The 17,610-nt window shown below is 44.6% G+C and overlaps 1 protein-coding gene across 1 annotated transcript; it reads left to right on the top strand.

The window, feature by feature from the left end:
• Positions 1 to 16,113: 16,113 nt before the first annotated feature.
• On the top strand, positions 16,114 to 16,474 carry LOC139026874 (small ribosomal subunit protein bS6-like; the record flags this gene model as incomplete). Its single annotated transcript, XM_070442130.1, has 1 exon — positions 16,114 to 16,474. A coding segment is annotated over exon 1 (361 nt), but the record flags the coding sequence as incomplete, so codon positions are not given.
• Positions 16,475 to 17,610: the final 1,136 nt, after the last annotated feature.

The following is a 17,610-nucleotide window of genomic DNA, read 5'->3' on the forward strand; positions in this document are numbered from 1 at the left end:
ACATTGACCCAGTACTCCTTGTATATAGCCTCGTTACTACCTGGTACCTCAGCACATTGACCCGGTACCGGTACTCCTTGTATATAGCCTCGTTATTCCTTTAATATTGTGTTACTATTTCCTTTTTCCACATTTTCTTTCTTTTTAAATCTGCGTTGTTAGGAAAAGGCTTGTAATTAACCATTTCACAATAAAAACCTGTTGTGCGCATGTGACAAATAAAATAGGATTTTGATTTGAAAACCCATTGGATGAGAAGGTCAGACATCCCTTCCCTTTCACCTTCTTATCCAATGGGTTTTTGAGAAAGAGGCAAGGAGAGAGGACCTGAGGAATCAGGGAAATGAAATTGAGATTCTCCCCTTGTTTCCTCCATTTCTCACCTCCCGTTCAAAGTACAAATGCACTTTCAAAAGAGTAGTGGAGGAAACAAGGACAGAGGAAGCAAGCATTTGATGGCTAGTTTTCAGACAGACTCACTCACTAACACACACTGCTTTAAAAGAGTAAGAGTGTATTTCATTAGTGATTATTATTATTATTGTCAATGGTTTTCTTGACAGAACCCATTGTATTATATTATTACAGTCGGAATTCTTACTGGTTGGTAGGTGTTCAAATACTTATGTCATGTAATAAAAGGCTAATTTAATTACTTAAATCATACAATGTGATTTTCTGGATTTTTGTTTTTAGATTCCGTCTCTCACAGTTGAAGTGTACCTTTGATAAAAAAATTACAGACCTCTACATGCTTTGTAAGTAGGAAAATTTGCACAATCGGCAGCGTATCAAATACTTGTTCTCCCCACTGTATATTCTATTAACAGTATAGAAATGGTGTAGTTGGTATTTTTCCATTCTTCAGGAATGTTTAGCACGGCTAGAAATGAGACGTTGACTAAAGCACAAACCGATCTGGCTAGTAGGCATGACAAAGAAACACGCGGTGACATTGTGTTGTCGCTAGGTGGAGTCACGGTCTCATTGTGTCTGTCTAGACTTTTAGTCCTGTAACTTGTCATCCTATAAAGTCTGAGGGTTTTAATACGCCATGAATTAGAGGGACTGCTCGGTCTAAGCAACCTGAGGGTCATAATAATGGGGAGTATGGTTTGAAATCACAATGGCCTCATATGAACATGCCTGGAGGTTGAGTAGAAGTTGATAGGAACAGGCCTGGAGGTTGGGTAGGAGGTGTTGATATGAACAGGTCTGGAGGTTGGGTAGGAGGTGGTAGAAGTTGATTAGGAACAGGCCTGGAGTTGGTAGGAGTTTGTATGAAACAGGCCTGGAGGTTGTGGTAGGAGGGTTGATATGAAAAGGCCTGCGAGGTTGGGTACGGGAGGTGTTGATATGAACACGGTCTGGAGGTGGGTAGGAGGTGTTGAATATGAATCAGGTCTGGAGGTTGGGTAGGAGGTGAATATGAACAAGGCCTGGAGTTGGTAGAGTGTTGCTATGAAACAGGTCTGGAGGTTTTTTTTTTGGGGGTTTAAAAGGAGGTGTTGATATGAACAGTTGGAGGTTGAGGTAGGAGGTGATATGAACAGGCCTGGATGGTTGGTAGGAGAGGTGTTGATATGAACAGCTGGAGTTGGTAGGGAGGTGTTGATATGAAACAGGTCTGGAGGTTGGGTAGAGGTGTTGATATGAAACAGGCCTGGAGGTTTGGGTAGGAGGTGTTAATATGAACAGGCCGGAGGTTGGGTAGGAAGGTGTTGATATGAACAGGCCTGAGGTTGGGTAAGGAGGTGTAGGAACAGGCCTGGAGGTTGGGTTAGGAGGTGTTGATATGAACGGCCTGGGGTTGGGTAGGAAGGTGTTGATGATGAACAGGCCTGGAGGTTTGGGGGTAGGAGGTGATATGAAAAGGCCTGGAGGTTGGGTAGGAGGGTTGAAGAACAGGCCTGGAGGTTGGTAGGAGGTGTTGAATGAACAGGTCTGGAGGTTGGTAGGAGGTGTTGATAGAACAGGCCTGAGGTTGGGTAGGAGGTTTGAATGAACAGGTCTGGAGGTTGGGTAGAGGTGTTGATAGTGAACAGGCTGGAGGGTAGGGTGGTAATGACGCGAGTTTGGAGAGTGATAGGAACAGGCCTGGAGGTTGGGGTTAGGAGGTGGTTGATATGAACAGGCTCTGGAGGTGGGTAGGACGGTGTGATAGAACAGGCTCTGGAGGTGGGTATGGAGGGTTGATAAATGCTGGAGGTTGGGTAGGATTAATATGAACGAGGCCTGGAGGTTGGAGGAGGGTGTACGCCTGAGTTGTAGTGTATAGAACAGTCTGGCAGGTTGTAGGAGGTGTGTATAATAACAGGCTTGGAGTTGGTTGAGGAGTTTATGAACAGCCTGGGAGGTTGGGTAGGAGTTCTGATGAGTCTGAGTAGGTTATATGAATCAGGTCGGAGGTTGGGTAGGAGGTTGTTGATATGAACAGGCCTGGAGGTTGGGTAGGAGGTGTTGATTATGAACAGGCCTGGAGTGGGTGTAGAGAGTGTTGATAGGAACAGGCTGGAGGATGGGTAGGAAGGTGTTGATATGAACAGGCCTGGAGTTGGGTAGGGTTAATTACGGCCTAGGTGGGTAGTGTATATAACAGCCTGGAGGTTTGGGTAGGAGGTGTTGTCACTGGATTTTCCTCTTCTACTCATTATGACTCGCCAGTCGTTGTCCCAATACAGAATTATGTGTGGAGGAATGGTCTATAATATTCCTTCCAATGTGTTCTCCAAATCATATCAGATTCTGTGTGGAGGAACGGTCTAATATTCCTTCCAATGTGTTCTCCAATCAAGAATTCTGTGTGGAGGAATGGTCTAATAATTCCTTGCAATGCTGTTCTCCAATACCAATAAAACACTTTGGCTCAGTGTCATTATTCTCTTGGCAAGGTGAGGTACTGAAAGGTATTGCAAACTCAGGGGTGCCATTCATTTGACCTTAAATCTTTTTTTAGATCTTAAAAAAAAAAAAAAAAAAATGTTGAAAAAATATTTCTTCTTCATCTGGCAATTGTATAGTAAATACATAAAATAATTCCCCATTTTATTTTGAGCATACAATATAATTTTGGACCCCACTGAAAAATCTAATATCCCGTGTTATCAAAATTGTGGACCTGAACTGTACATCTATGTATTGTTACACCATGTAGGAGCAGTGTAGACCTAGCTGCTACTGTGATATCCCTTAAATTTTTTTGTTTTTTTTGACTAAAATATCTGTTTGTTGGACTATACTACATATGTGCAGTAAGTTTGGTTTGTTTTTAAATTCTCACGTATAGAAACCAAACACATGCTTCTGTATGTACGTTTCCATAAATATTAATTATTTTAATGAAAATAGTCTGGAATAAACGTTTTCCCAACTGCGCCTAACGCAGCAGATAGTGACGTAATAATTAGTGGACGTGGACGCTTCGTTAATAACAATAACAGCTAGCTAAGCCAGCCACCGCGGTAGCTTTTTTAGCCAAACATAGCGAACATTGGAGCGCTTAGACATTTTCCGGTGTATATTAGTCATTGTGTTTTAAACAAAAGTCTGTCGTATCTACTATTTCATATTTACGTTGTTGTTAGTTCAGGTAACTTAGCTGCCCCGCTGGTTAAAATTAGAGTTGCAACTAGGCTAAACTAACATCCAGACCAATGAGTTTACTAAACTATTCCCGCCCTTGCTAAAGAAGACGGGGTCTGCTGGACTGGAAGAGAAGTTGTCGTGAAAGGGAGAACGAAGTAGAGGCTGTCACAGTTAAACAAGAAGTTCGAGGATGAGGCTGTTATAGTGAACAGAGGAAGAACGTTTCAATGAAAGAAGAGGAAGAAGCTTTCAGAGTGAAAGAAGAGGAGAAAGAGGAAACAGTTTTTTTCAGTGAAGGAGGAGATACTGCACGATTGGAGAGGAGGAGGGAGGAAGAGGAATACGTTTTCGGAGTGAAGGAGGGGGAGATCACTGTCACAATTGGAGGAGGAAGAAGAGCAGAAGGATATCTGAATTACAACCAGTGAGTATTGTCTTTAAAAACAAGGGTCCAACTATGGCAGTTGTTTGAAACTAATGTGTGCTTTTAAAACCTGGCACATTCTACTGCAGTTCTAAACACTTAATTAATGTTATGTACTTCTAGTGTTTGTGCCTGGGCCTTAGCACTACCTCTGTAGCGTGTAGGTACCCTCTATTTAATTGTGTAAAGGCAGGATGCAGGGCGTGAAAAAAACAAACAACTACAAGTGTGGCTTGCTTTTAGTCCCCTCAATGGCACACTAGGAGAACTAAAAAAAGTACCTATAGTTAATACTCTTCTTTGATCAATAAAAGTTGGCATTGAAAGATGACTTAGGAACTGTGCCAGTTTAGAGAAGTGTGTGCCCCACTGGAGGACACCAGTTTAGACCTCTCACTCAAACACTGTCATTTTCTTTTTTTTTCTTGTACCGTACCTCCAAATTCAGATTTTGTTATCACAAATGCAGTGAAAAGTTTCAGTAATGTAAAATGCACATGAAATATTCAGGTCAGGTGAAATTGTTTCTAATAATTCCCCCATAATCTCTAAACTGTTCCCCTTTAAATTGCTACCCCTGGTCCATGCAATTCCATATTTAAGAACCTTTCAGTTTATGCCCTGATCCATATAGGCCAATTCCCATGAGGGTAAGGGGGTTAAGAGTGACGTGGGTAAGGGGTTAAGCGTGACGTGGGTAAAGGGGGTTAAGCGTAGACGGGTAGGGTTAAGAGTGGACTGGGTAAGGGGTTAAGCGTGACGTGGGTAAGGGGAGAGGGTTAAGAGTGGACGTGGGTAAGGGGTTAAGCGTGGACGTGGGTAAAGGGTTAAAGCGTGACGTGGGTAAAGGGTTAACCGTGAACGTGGGTAAGGGGTAAGAGTGACGTGGGTAAGAGGGTTAAGAGTGACGTGGGTAGGGTTAGAGGGGAGTTAAGGTAGCGTGACGTGGGTAAGGGGGTTAAGAGTGACGTGGGTAGGGGTTAAGGGTGCCGTGGGTAAGGTGGTTAAGGGTGAACGTGGGTAAGGGTTTAAGCGTGACGTGGGTAAGGGGTTAAGGGTGAGCGTGGGTAGGGGTTAAGCGTGGGGAGTGGGTACGCGTGAACGGGTTAGGGTGGTAGGTAGTGACGTGGGTAAGGGGTTAAGCGTGACGTGGGTAAGGGTAGGTGCGTGGTAAGCCGGTGACGTGGGTAAGGGGTTAAGCGTGACGTGGGTAAGGGGTTAAGCGTGCGCCTGGGTAAGGGAGTTAAGCGTGAACGTGGGTAAGGGTAAGAAGATGTGCCTGTGGGTAAAGGGTTAAGCGTGACGTGGGTAACGGGGTTAAGCGAGTGGGAGGTCGTGGTGGTATAAGGGGTTAAAGCGTGCCGTGGGTCATAGGGTTAGCGTGACGTGTCGGGGCGTGACGGGTAAGGGGTTAAGTGACGTGGGTAAGGGGGTTTAAAGGTGACGTGGGGTAGGTAAGGGGACGTGGGTTAGAGGCGTGACGGTGGGTAGGGGTTAAGCGTGCGTGTGGGTCGTCGTGGGTAAAGGGTTAAGCGTGACGTGGGTAAGGGGTTATGGGGTACGGTAAGGTGACGTGGGTAAAGGGGTTAAGAAGTAAGGGGTTTTAAGCATGATGTGGAGAGGAGTGCCAGGAAACAGCCGTTAAGAGTGTGTTATTCATAGTGATCCACAGGGTTGAGGGCCTTGTTGCATTTGTAAAATGTCTATTATTGTTATTATATTATTTCTAAAATTGCAACATTGTTGCAGAGGTCTGAGAGGCAGATCCTGTAGCAAGGTTTATATAAAATCCCCTCTGTTGCAAACTGAATGTTAGACTATAGAAGCATGTGGTAATAATGTCGATGTTATTTTTTGACAGTGAAGATTGAGTTATGAATTGTCTGGCTGGGCTGTGGGACAGTGGTTGTGCTGTCCATTACCCACGGTTGTCTGGCTGGGCTGTGGGACAGTGGTTGTGCTGTCCATTACCCACAGAGTATTGTGAATAGCACCCCTTTTCAGACATGTCGAAGCACCTCGGGCATTACGCGTCGATTAACATGAGTAACCAACGGCTATCAACCAATCTGCACCCAGGATCCAAATTTACCGTTTTATAAAGAGGGATCTAGTCTGGATTAAACCTCATAGGGAGACAGTTTTATCATGTGAAGGTTTCATTCAGGTCTCTCTGTTTTAACCAAGTACTCTCTTTGTCTTTGACAGAAGATAGACCAGACTCTCACTTCGACAGCGGGAAGAGTCGTTCAGGGGAATCAGACCCAGAGACGGCAAAACAATTAAGACCACACCACTGTTCCCAGTGTGGAAAGAGATTTACCTGGTTAGGACACCTGAAAGAACATGAGAGGACACACACAGGAGAGAAGCCTTGCAACTGCTCTCAGTGTGGAAAGGATTTTACCCAGTTAGGGAACAAGAAAGACCATGAAAAAATAACACATTCAGCGGAGAAGCCTTTTCAATGCTCCCAGTGTGGAATGAGATTTACCGGATTAAAAAACCTGAAACTTCATCAAAGAACACACATAAGAGAGAAGCCTTTCCAATGCTCTCAGTGTGGAAAGAGATTTACCGAGTTAGGGAGCCTGAAAAAACATGAGAGGATACACACAAGAGAAAAGCCCTACCCATGCTCACAGTGTGGCAAGAGTTTTACCCAGGTTGGGAGCATGAAACGACATGAGAGAGCACACACAGGAGAGAAGCCTTACCACTGAGAATGTGTTTTTGTTCATGCCACATTGTACAGACTGTAATCAAAAATACAGTTTGTTATTTTTTTATTTGAAAACAAATTGAATATGTTGGTTTAAAGCTACAATGTGTAACTTTTTGGGRGACCCCACCAAATTCACAWAGAAATATTAGCTAAAGATCTTTCATTCTTGTCAAATGCAAGTCGAAAAAGWGGTATATCTGTTCTATGTGTGGTATTTCTTTGCTTCCTGTTCTGAAGTTTAGTTTTTGTTTCTTTTACTTTCGGTTTAGTACACCAGTTTCAAACATCTGAAAATACAATATTTTTGGTTATGGAAAATATATTTAACAGTGGTTTTGATGGTACAATGATTCTCTACACCAGGGGTACTCAACTACTATATGAGAAGGTCCAGTGACACAAATTTCCTCGGTGGCAAAGGTCCGGATGGATATCGGGCGCTGTGGTACAGCGTAGTAACAAACATATTCGTCTACGACTTAGGAAACATGTTGTTAAATAAAATGTACATTAAATGAGACTAAGAACATTAATTAATTGCAACTTCTTTCGAACATTACTGAAGAACGAATTTGGTTGCATGGCAAAAAGTGCACTGTGAACTATTAGACATGGGCCTTGAATTAACTTTAAAAATATAAAATACAGTGCATGTTTTCTGGAGAACGAAGAGAGTGAACAAAAAAATAATCGTCTGAACGAAGGAGAGTTGAACAAAAAGAATTCATCTGAACGAAGAGGAGTTGAACAAAAATAATCGTCTGAACGAAGGAAGATTGAACAAAAAGAATCGTCTGAACGAAGGAGAGTTGAACAAAAAAATAATCATCTGAACGAAGGAGAGTTGAACAAAATAATCTGAATGCACAGAACGTCACTGTGGGCCGTGCAATATTCATGATACGTCACTCTGGGCCTTGCCGTTGCATCAATGAGAGAAATTACACTTTCTCTCCTCCTTCCAAAGCTTTGAACTTTGGCACAAATGATGTGAGAGAGACTCTGAGACACTGGTGCAGGTGCTCATTGGTGAGCCTGGTGCGCCATCTGTTTATAATAAATTTCATTGTGGAGAAGGCTGATTTCACAGCTGTATGTGGAGCCAACATGGTCAGGATGTATAGTGACAGTTTCTGAGAACAGGGACATCAGCTGCAGGCACCATCTTTCCCCAGAAAGTGACCGGGTCACAATCACCAGCCTGCTCCTTCAAAAAGACACTGTTTCTTGCAGCGCTAATCAACTCCATCTGCAGATTGAGACAGTGGACAATTGCTAATAAGCCAGTACCTTGGTTCTAACTATAGGATTGCATAAGCCAGTACCTTGGTTCTAAACCTAGGTACTGCTAATAAGCGTGTACCTTGGTTCTAACCCTAGGTATTGCTAATAAGCCCAGTACCTTGGTTCTAACCCTAGGTACTGCTGTAATAAGCCAGTACCTTGGTTCTAACCCTAGGTACTGCTATTAAGCGTGTACCTTGGTTCTAACCCTAGGTATTGCTAATAAGCCAGTACCTTGGTTCTAAACCTAGGTACTGCTGCTAATAAGCCAGTACCTGGTTCTAACCCTAGGTACTGCTAATAAGCGTGTACCTTGGTTCTAACCCTAGGTACTGCTAATAAGCAGTACCTTGGTTCTAACCCTAGGTATTGCTAATAAGCCAGTACTTGTTCTAACTATAGGTATTGCTAATAAGCCAGTACTTGGTTCTAAACCTAGGTACTGCTAATAAAGCGTGTACCTTGGTTCTAACCCTAGGTATTGCTAATAAGCCAGTACCTTGGCTTCTAACCCTAGGTACTCTGCGCTAATAAGCCAGTACCTTGGTTCTAACCCTAGGTACTGCTAATAAGCGTGTACCTTGGTTCTAACCCTAGGTACTGCTAATAAGCCAGTACCTTGGTTCTAAACCCTAGGTATTGCTAATAAGCAAGTACTTGGTTCTAACCCTAGGTATTGCTAATAAGCGTGTACCTTGGTGTCTAACCCTAGGTATTGCTAATAAGCGAGTACCTTGGTTCTAACCTAGGTATTGCTAATAAGCCAGTACCTTGGTCTAAACCTCGGTATGCTAATAAGCCAGTACCTTGGTTCTAACCCTAGGTATTGCTAATAAGCCAGTACCTTGGTTTAACCCTAGGTATTGCTAATAAGCGTGTACTTGGTTCTAACCCTAGGTATTTGCTAATAAGCGTGTACCTTGGTTCTAACCCTAGGTATTGTCTATAAGCGTGTACCGTGGTTCTACATTTACATTTAAGTCATTTAGCAGACGCTCTTATCCAGAGCGACTTACAAATTGGTGCATCACCTTATGAATCCAGTGGAGCAACCACTTTACAATAGTGCATCTAACTCTTTTAAGGGGAGGGTGGGGTTTAGGAGGATTACTTTATCCTAGGTATTTCCTTAAAGAAGGTGGGGTTTCAGGTGTCTCCGAAGGTGGTGATTGACTCCGCTGACCTGGCCGTCGTGAGGGAGTTTTGTTCCACCATGTGGGGTGCCAAGAGCAGCGAACAGTTTTGACTGGGCTGAGCGGGAACTGTACTTCCTCAGAGTAGAGGAGGCGAGCAGGCAGAGGTGGATGAACGCAGTGCCCTTGTTTGGGTGTAGGGCCTGATCAGAGCCTGAAGGTACGGAGGTGCCGTTCCCCTCACAGCTCCGTAGGCAAGCACCATGGTCTTGTAGCGGATGCGAGCTTCAACTGGAAGCCAGTGGAGAGAGCGGAGACGGGGGCTTGACGTGAGAGAACTTAGAAAGGTTGACACCAGACGGGCGGCGGCTTCTGGATGAGTTGTAGGGGTTAATGGCACAGGCAGGAGCCCAGCCAACAGCGAGTTGCAATAATCCAGACGGGAGATGACAAGTGCCTGGATTAGGACCTGTGCCGCTTCCTGTGTGAGGCAGGGTCGTACTCTGCGAATGTTGTAGAGCATGAACCTACAGGAACGGGTCACCGCCTTGATGTGAGTTGAGAACGACAGGGTGTTGTCCAGGATCACGCCAAGGTTCTTAGCGCTCTGGGAGGAGGACACAATGGAGTTGTCAACCGTGATGGCGAGATCATGGAACGGGCAGTCCTTCCCCGGGGAGAAGAGCAGCTCCGTCTTGCCGAGGTCAGCTTGAGGTGGTATCCGTCATCCACACTGATATGTCTGCCGACATGCAGAGATGCGATTCGCCACCTGGTTATCAGAGGGGGGAAGGAGAAGATTAATGTGTGTCGTCTGCATAGCAATGATAGGAGAGGCCAGTGAGGATATGACAGAGCCAAGTGACTTGTGTATAGCGAGAATAGGAGAGGGCCTAGAACAGAGCCCTGGGGGACACCAGTGGTGAGAGCACGTGGTGCGGAGACAGATTCTCGCCACGCCACCTGGTAGGAGCGACCTGTCAGGTAGGACGGCAATCCAAGCGGGCCGCGCCGGAGATGCCCAGCTCGGAGAGGTGGAGAGGAGGATCTGATGGTTCACAGTACAAAGGCAGCCGATAGGTCTAGAAGGATGAGAGCAGAGGAGAGAGAGTTACTTTAGCAGTGCGGAGCGCCTCCGTGACACAGAGAAGAGCAGTCTCAGTTGAATGACTAGTCTTGAAACCTGACTGATTTGGATCAAGAAGGTCATTCTGAGAGAGAAGCAGGAGAGCTGGCCAAGACGGCACGTTCAAGAGTTTTGGAGAGAAAAGAAAGAAGGATACTGGTCTGTAGTTGTTGACATCGGAGGATCGAGTGTAGGTTTTTTCAGAAGGGGGGCAACTCTCGCTCTCTTGAAGCGGAAGGACGTAGCCAGCGGTCAAGGATGAGGTTGATGAGCGAGGTGAGGTAAGAGAGAAGGTCTCCGGAAATGGTCTGGAGAAGAGAGGAGGGATAGGGTCAAGCGGCAGGTTGTTGGGCGGCCGGCGTCACAAGACGCGAGATTTCATCTGGAAGAGGAGGGGAAAAGAGGTCAAAGCACAGGGTAGGCAGTGTGAGCAGAACCAGCGGTGTCGTTTGACTTAGCAAACGAGGATCGGATGTCGTCGACCTTCTTTTCAAAATGGTTGACGAAGTCATCTGCAGAGAGGGAGGAGGGGGAGGAGGGGGAGGATTCAGAGGAGGAGAAGGTGGCAAAGAGCTTCCTAGGGTTAGAGGCAGATGCTTGGAATTTAGAGTGGTAGAAAGTGGCTTTAGCAGCAGAGACAGAAGAGGAGAGTAGAGGAGGGAGTGAAAAGGATGCCAGGTCCGCAGGGAGGCGAGTTTCCTCCATTTCCGCTCGGCTGCCCGGAGCCCTGTTCTGTGAGCTCGCAGTGAGTCGTCGAGCCACGGAGCAGGAGGGGGGACCGAGCCGGCCTGGAGGGATAGGGGACATAGAGAGTCAAGGATGCAGAAAGGAGAGAGGAGGGTTGAGGAGGCAGAATCAGGAGATAGGCTGGAGAGGGTTGAGCAGAGGGAAGAGATGATAGGATGGAAGAGAGAGAGTAGCGGGGAGAGAGAGCGAAAGGTTGGGACGCGCCGATACCATCCGAGTAGGGCAGTGTGGAAGTGTTAATGAGAGCGAGAGGGAAAGGATACAAGGTAGTGGTCGGAGACTTGGAGGGAGTTGCAGTGAGATTAGTGGAAGAACAGCATCTAGTAAAGATGAGGTCAAGCTATTGCCTGCCTGTGTGAGTAGGGGGGAAGTGTGAGAGGTGAGGTCAAAAGAGGAGAGGAGGGAAAGAAGGAGGCAGAGAGGAATGAGTCAAAGGTAGACGTGGGGAGGTTAAAGTCACCCAGGACTGTGAGAGTGAGCCATCCTCAGGAAAGGAGCTTATCAGGGCGTCAAGCTCATTGATGAACTCTCCAAGGGAACCTGGAGGCGGAATGATAAGGATGTTAAGCTTGAAAGGGCTGGTAACGTGACAGCATGGAATTCAAAGGAGGCGATAGACAGATGGGTCAGGGGAGAAAGAAGAGAATGTCCACTTGGGAGAGATGAGGCAATTCCAGTGCCACGCCCCGCTGACCAGAAAGCTCTCGGGGTGTGCGAGAACACGTGGGCAGACGAGGCGAGAGCAGTAGGGGTAGCCATGTTGTCAGTGGTAATCCATGTTTCGTCAGTGCCAAGAAGTCGAGGGACTGGAGGGACGCATAGGCTGAGACGAACTCTGCCTTGTTGGCCGCAGATCGGCAGTCCAGAGGCTGGCGGACCTGGAATCCACGTGGGTCGTGCGCGCTGGAACCACCAGGTTAGAATGGCGGCGGCCACGCGGTGTGAAGCGTTGGATGGTCTGTGCAGAGAGAGAGAGAAGAGGGATAGACAGACACATAGTTGACAGCTACAGAGGAGGCTACGCTAATGTTAAGGAATAAGAATGACAAGTGACTACACTGTGTTCAGGAAGTTAAGTTACGTTGCAAAAATAAAATAAAATCTTATTGATAAATGATATAGTACTGCTGGCGGTGAGTAGGCTGGCTAGCAGTGGCTGCGTTTGTGACTTTGTTTAACGTGTAGCTGGCTAGGTAACTCGACAATTTCTCAAAAACTACACAATTATATTGGATACAAGACAGCAAGACAAACTATGTAGCTAGCTAACACTACGCTAATCAAGTCGTTCCGTTGTAATGTAAGTTGTGTGGAGTTTCTACAGTGCTGCTATTCGTAGAAGTTGGCTAACTAGCAGTGTTAGCTAGCAGTGTTGACTAGGTAGGAGACGGCAGCGCAGGGCGGTGGACGAAAATAGCGGGTAGTTAACCAAATAATTACTCAAACCAACTCTAAGCTACACAATATTCTTAGATACAAAGATAGCAAAGACAACTATGTAGCCAGCTAACACTACACTAATCAAGTCGTTCCGTTGTAATGTTAATCGTTTCTCCAGTGCTGCTATGCTGCTGTGCTGCTACTCGGTGGCTAGCTGGCTAGCTAGCTAGCTAGCAGTGGTTGACTGCGTTGTTACGTTCGGACGAAAATAGCTGGCTAGCGAACCTCAATAACCCATAAATACTCAATTATCTTTGATACAAAGACGGATATGTAGCTCGTTAAGATCAAACAATCAAACGTTGTACTGTAATGAAAATGAATGAAAATGAATGAAAATGGTAAAAACTACCTGTGGAGCGACGCGGAATTGCGACTGCACGCGACTGCACGCTCCAAAACAAGGTATTGCTAATAAGCCAGTACCTTGGTTTAACCCTAGGTTTGCTAATAACCAGTACCTTGGTTCTAACCCTAGGTATTGCTAATAAGCCAGTACCTGGTTCTAACCCTAGCGTACTGCTAATAAGCGAGTACCTTGGTTCTAACCCTAGGTACTGCTAATAAGCCGAGTACCTTGGTTCTAACCCTAGGTACTGCTAATAAGCGTGTACCTTGGTTCTAACCCTAGGTATGCTAATAAGCCAGTACCTTGGTTCTAACCCTCGGTACTGTAATAAGCGTGTACCTTGGTTCTAAACCCTAGGTTTGCTAATAAGCCAGTACCTTGGTTTCTAACCCTAGGTATTGCTAATAAGCCAGTACCTTGGGTTCTAACCCTAGGTATTGCTAATAAGCCAGTACCTTGGTTCTAACCCTAGGTATTGCTAATAAGCCAGTACCTTGGTTCTACCCTAGGTATTGCTAATAAGTCATCTTATTTCTGACCACTTTAGAACTCCAACCAGAATATGACCAGTTTTATGACTCCCAATAATAATAATGATGTAATGCTGTGCTCAAGCATCTCACCACAGCAGTGGATGCAAATCAATCCATATATACAGACTATATATATATATAATTAATTAGTGGCCGTCCTCCATTACCGCGTCTGTCTGGAGCATACATTGGCACCAGTCCGAGGTCCTTTTCCTGTAACTGTGGTCTGTCTGGAGCATACTTTGGCACCAGTCCGAGGTCCCCTTTTCCCGTAACTATGGTCTGTCTGGAGCATACTTTAGTCCGAGGTCCCTTTCCCATAACTGTGGTCTGTCCGGTGCATACTTTAGTCCGAGTCCCTTTTCCTGTAACTGTGGTCTGTCCGGTGCATACTTTAGTCCGATGGTCCCTTTTCCTGTAACTGTGGTCGCAGACTGGTTGAGAAATTATTACAATAAAAGGGGAAAGCAGCACAATTTTACAATATGTTGACTAAAGAACTTTGTTAACTATTTGAATTGGAATAAATGCTGCACTTAGTAACAAATGACCAACACAATTCCAGTCAAAATATTAAGATTGTCTGTAGCCTCTACCATGACTATATCCAACCCAACTCCAAATGTTGCCTGTCATTACAGCCATAGTAAGACAGGCTACGAAACAAACTGCATGTTACACCTGCCTTTGGAGCGAACTTCATTCATGTTAGCAGCCAATAACAACTAGGGATATATGTCACATCTCTGGGGTCCAGAGCAGAAACAACTAGGATATATCATGGCACATCTCTGGAGTCCAGAGCAGAATCAACTAGGGATATCATGTCACATCTCTGGAGTCCAGAGCAGAATCAACTAGGGATATATCATGTCGCATCTCTGGAGTCCAGAGCAGAATCAATTAGGGATATATCCTGTCACATCTCTGGATCCAGAGCAGAATCAACTGGGATATCATGTCACATCTCTGGAGTCCAGAGCAGAATCAACTAGGATATATCATGTCACATCTCTGGAGTCCAGAGCAGAATCAACTAGGGATATATCATGTCACATCCTGGAGTCCAGAGCAGAATCAACTAGGGATATATTCATGTCACATCTCTGGAGTCCAGAGCAGAATCAACTAGGGATATCATGTCACATCTCTGGAGTCCAGAGCAGAATCAACTAGGATATATCATGTCGCATCTCTGGAGTCCAGAAAGCAGAATCAACTAGGGATATATCATGTCCATCTCTGGAGTCCAGAGCAGAATCAACTAGGGATATATCTGTCACATCTCTGGAGTGCAGAGCAGAATCAACCAGGGATATATCATGTCACATCTCTGGAGTCCAGACAGAATCAACTAGGGATATATCATGTCACATCTCTGGAGTCCAGACCAGAATCAACTAGGGATATATCATGTCACATCTCTGGAGTCCAGACCAGAATCAACTAGGGATATATCATGTCACATCTCTGGAGTCAGAGCAGAATCAACCAGGATATATCATGTCACATCTCTGGAGTCCAGACAGAATCAACTAGGGATATATCATGTCACATCTCTGGAGTCCAGAGCAGAATCAACAGGGATATATCATGTCACATTCTGGAGTCCAGAGCAGAATCAACCAGGGATATATCATGTCACATCTCTGGAGTCCAGACCAGAATCAACTAGGGATATATCATGTCACATCTCTGGAGTCCAGAGCCAGATCATGATGGCCTTACTTGTAGCAGAGGTTGCAGGATCAGTTGGAAGGATGTTCTGTCTGCACCGCCGCCATCACGTTGGAGGACAACCTGCCTGCAGAGCGCTCGTTGTCAGCCGGGGAAGCCCTTTTCTTCCTCACAAAATAAGAATTTGAAAATAAGAATTTGTTCTTAACTGACTTGCCTAGTTAAATAATGGTAAAATAAGTTTATATATTCTTATTCCATTCCTTTACTTAGATTTGGGTGTATTGGGTAGTTGTTATGGAATTGTTAGATATTACTTGTTAGATATTGCTGCACTGTCGGGACTAGTTGCACAAGCATTTTCGCTACACTCGCAATAACATCTGATAAACATATGTATGTGGCCAATAAAATTAGATTTGAATTTCTTTGGCTTTTATTATTATTATTATTTTTATCTAGGAACCTTTAGCCACTACAGTACTAGTCATCAAAACTGTTGACATTAAAAACAGTCACTTCCTRATGAATGTTCCATCAGTATTATTCCACCATGTCAGATTGTAAAAAGGATCATGTAACATATGTTTATCTGAGTAAAAATGAATAATACATTGTGTAGTAGATGTTCTAACTTCTCACTCATAAAAAAAAAAGTGGAACTAATCAATCAACACATGTTTTCCTTTGTACTTCTTTACGTAATATTATTCTTTAATGAATTAAATGAAAAATAAACATTTTCCTCTACTGCTTTACCAACTCCAATCAACAGATGGCGATATGCGTCTTTCATGCGCCGTTGCTAGTGTGACGTATATTCTAGAGGACGGGACGCTTCTTCAACGAGAGCAACACGGCTACTGATTCAACCAGCTAACTGTAACGTGCTAGCCAACATACYACCGTAACATTGACGTTTTTTTTAGACCGTTTCGGGGAGTTAAAAATACATGTATGTCGTATCCACTAGTTACCCCTTAATTTTCATATTTACATTTTTATTAGTCAACTAGCTGTCTGGTTAAGTTAGCAGTAGCCTAGTCGCTAATGATATTTAGCTAACGTTACCTCGCTAACAACCCTGACCATGAGCTCACTAAGCTACTCCCCCCCTATTGAAGAAGAAGAGGTCTGCTGGACAGAGAAAGAGGAGGAAGATGAGGCTGTAGAGGTTGAGGCTGTTACAGTGAAAGAGGAGGAGGATGTTACTGTGAAAGAAGAGGAGGAAGATAAAAATGAAGAGGCTGTGTTGGGCGTGAAAGAGGAAGAGGAGGAGGAGGAGGAGATGACTATCACGGTGAAAGAAGAGGAAGACGTTTTTGAGGTGAAGGAGAGGGAGATGACTATCACGGTGAAAGAAGAGGAAGACGTTTTTGAGGTGAAGGAGGGGGAGATTACTGTCACATTGGAGGAGGAAGAGGAGGAGGTTGGAGATCTGATTAACACCCGTGAGTACTATCTATCAGTGACACAAACTCTGCAGTTGTTGAACTAATGTTTGGTTTTAAATGGGGCATTCTACTWAAGTTCTACACTTAAATYTGTTGTTCAGTACTGTAGGAGTTGTTAAACTACACAGTAAGATGTGTGTAACGTCCAGAGTAGGGCCACCACCAAAACGTTCATTAACAATGGATCAAATGCATCCAATGACATTGACTGAAATTAGGACCGTCTCCGACCAACAACAAAAAATCTTGGCCTCCTGAAAGTCAAAAAAATATATATATATCCTATAAATCACATTGGCTACACATGGCCTGTCTGCAACGAACTTGAAACATTGTTTAAGCTATTAACTTGGGTCTGTCTGGAAGCTTGCAACATTGTATAAAAGATTCTGAGATTCTGATTCTGAGCCCCTCAGAGTTTTCAGTGCCAGTGAGCTCAGGACAGACACAGCTGTAAGCTATTTGCATAAGGATAAGAAGCAGTGCTTGACTTGGCAGGAGCTCATCGGAGCTGAGTACCGGCACCTCATGTTCTTACTGCTTGATCTCCTGTTCCTCTCATAGATATTAGCTCTAAAGTATTGTGGAGCTCCTGCACCTAATATAAACAGTACCAGCAACCAAATGAGTACCAGAACCTATTCCAGTCCAAGTCAAACACTATAAAGAAGTAATCAGTAGGTCTTTTTGACGTTTCTGCTGGATAGAATACATTTTTCCCTTTCACTCTATGTGGTTATCGAAAGGAAAGAGCTGGAAAGATTTTTTCAAAAAAATTGAGGAACTATTGTAATTCTCAATGGATGTAAAAACAGACTTTGTTTGAGGTGAAAGAAAACATTACTTTGAGAAGCTCCACAGGTTATTAGTGGTGTGAGTTAAGACAATCAGAAATATTATCAGATCCCCACATGGGCACACTTATATGCCTACAGTTTCGCGCAAGCCAGCGTATTAGAGGTCGACTGATTAATCGGCATGGCCGATTTTCAAGTTTCATAACAATCGGGTAATCAAGACTTTTTGGATGCCGATTATTGCCGTTTACATTGCAAACCACGAGGAAACTGCGTGGCAGGCCGAACACCTGTTACGCCGAGTGCAGCGTCAAAAGGACCTTATGGCTACAAGGA

The sequence above is a fragment of the Salvelinus sp. IW2-2015 genome, unplaced genomic scaffold (genome assembly GCF_002910315.2).
Source record: "Salvelinus sp. IW2-2015 unplaced genomic scaffold, ASM291031v2 Un_scaffold6200, whole genome shotgun sequence".
Classification (NCBI taxonomy): domain Eukaryota; kingdom Metazoa; phylum Chordata; class Actinopteri; order Salmoniformes; family Salmonidae; genus Salvelinus; species Salvelinus sp. IW2-2015.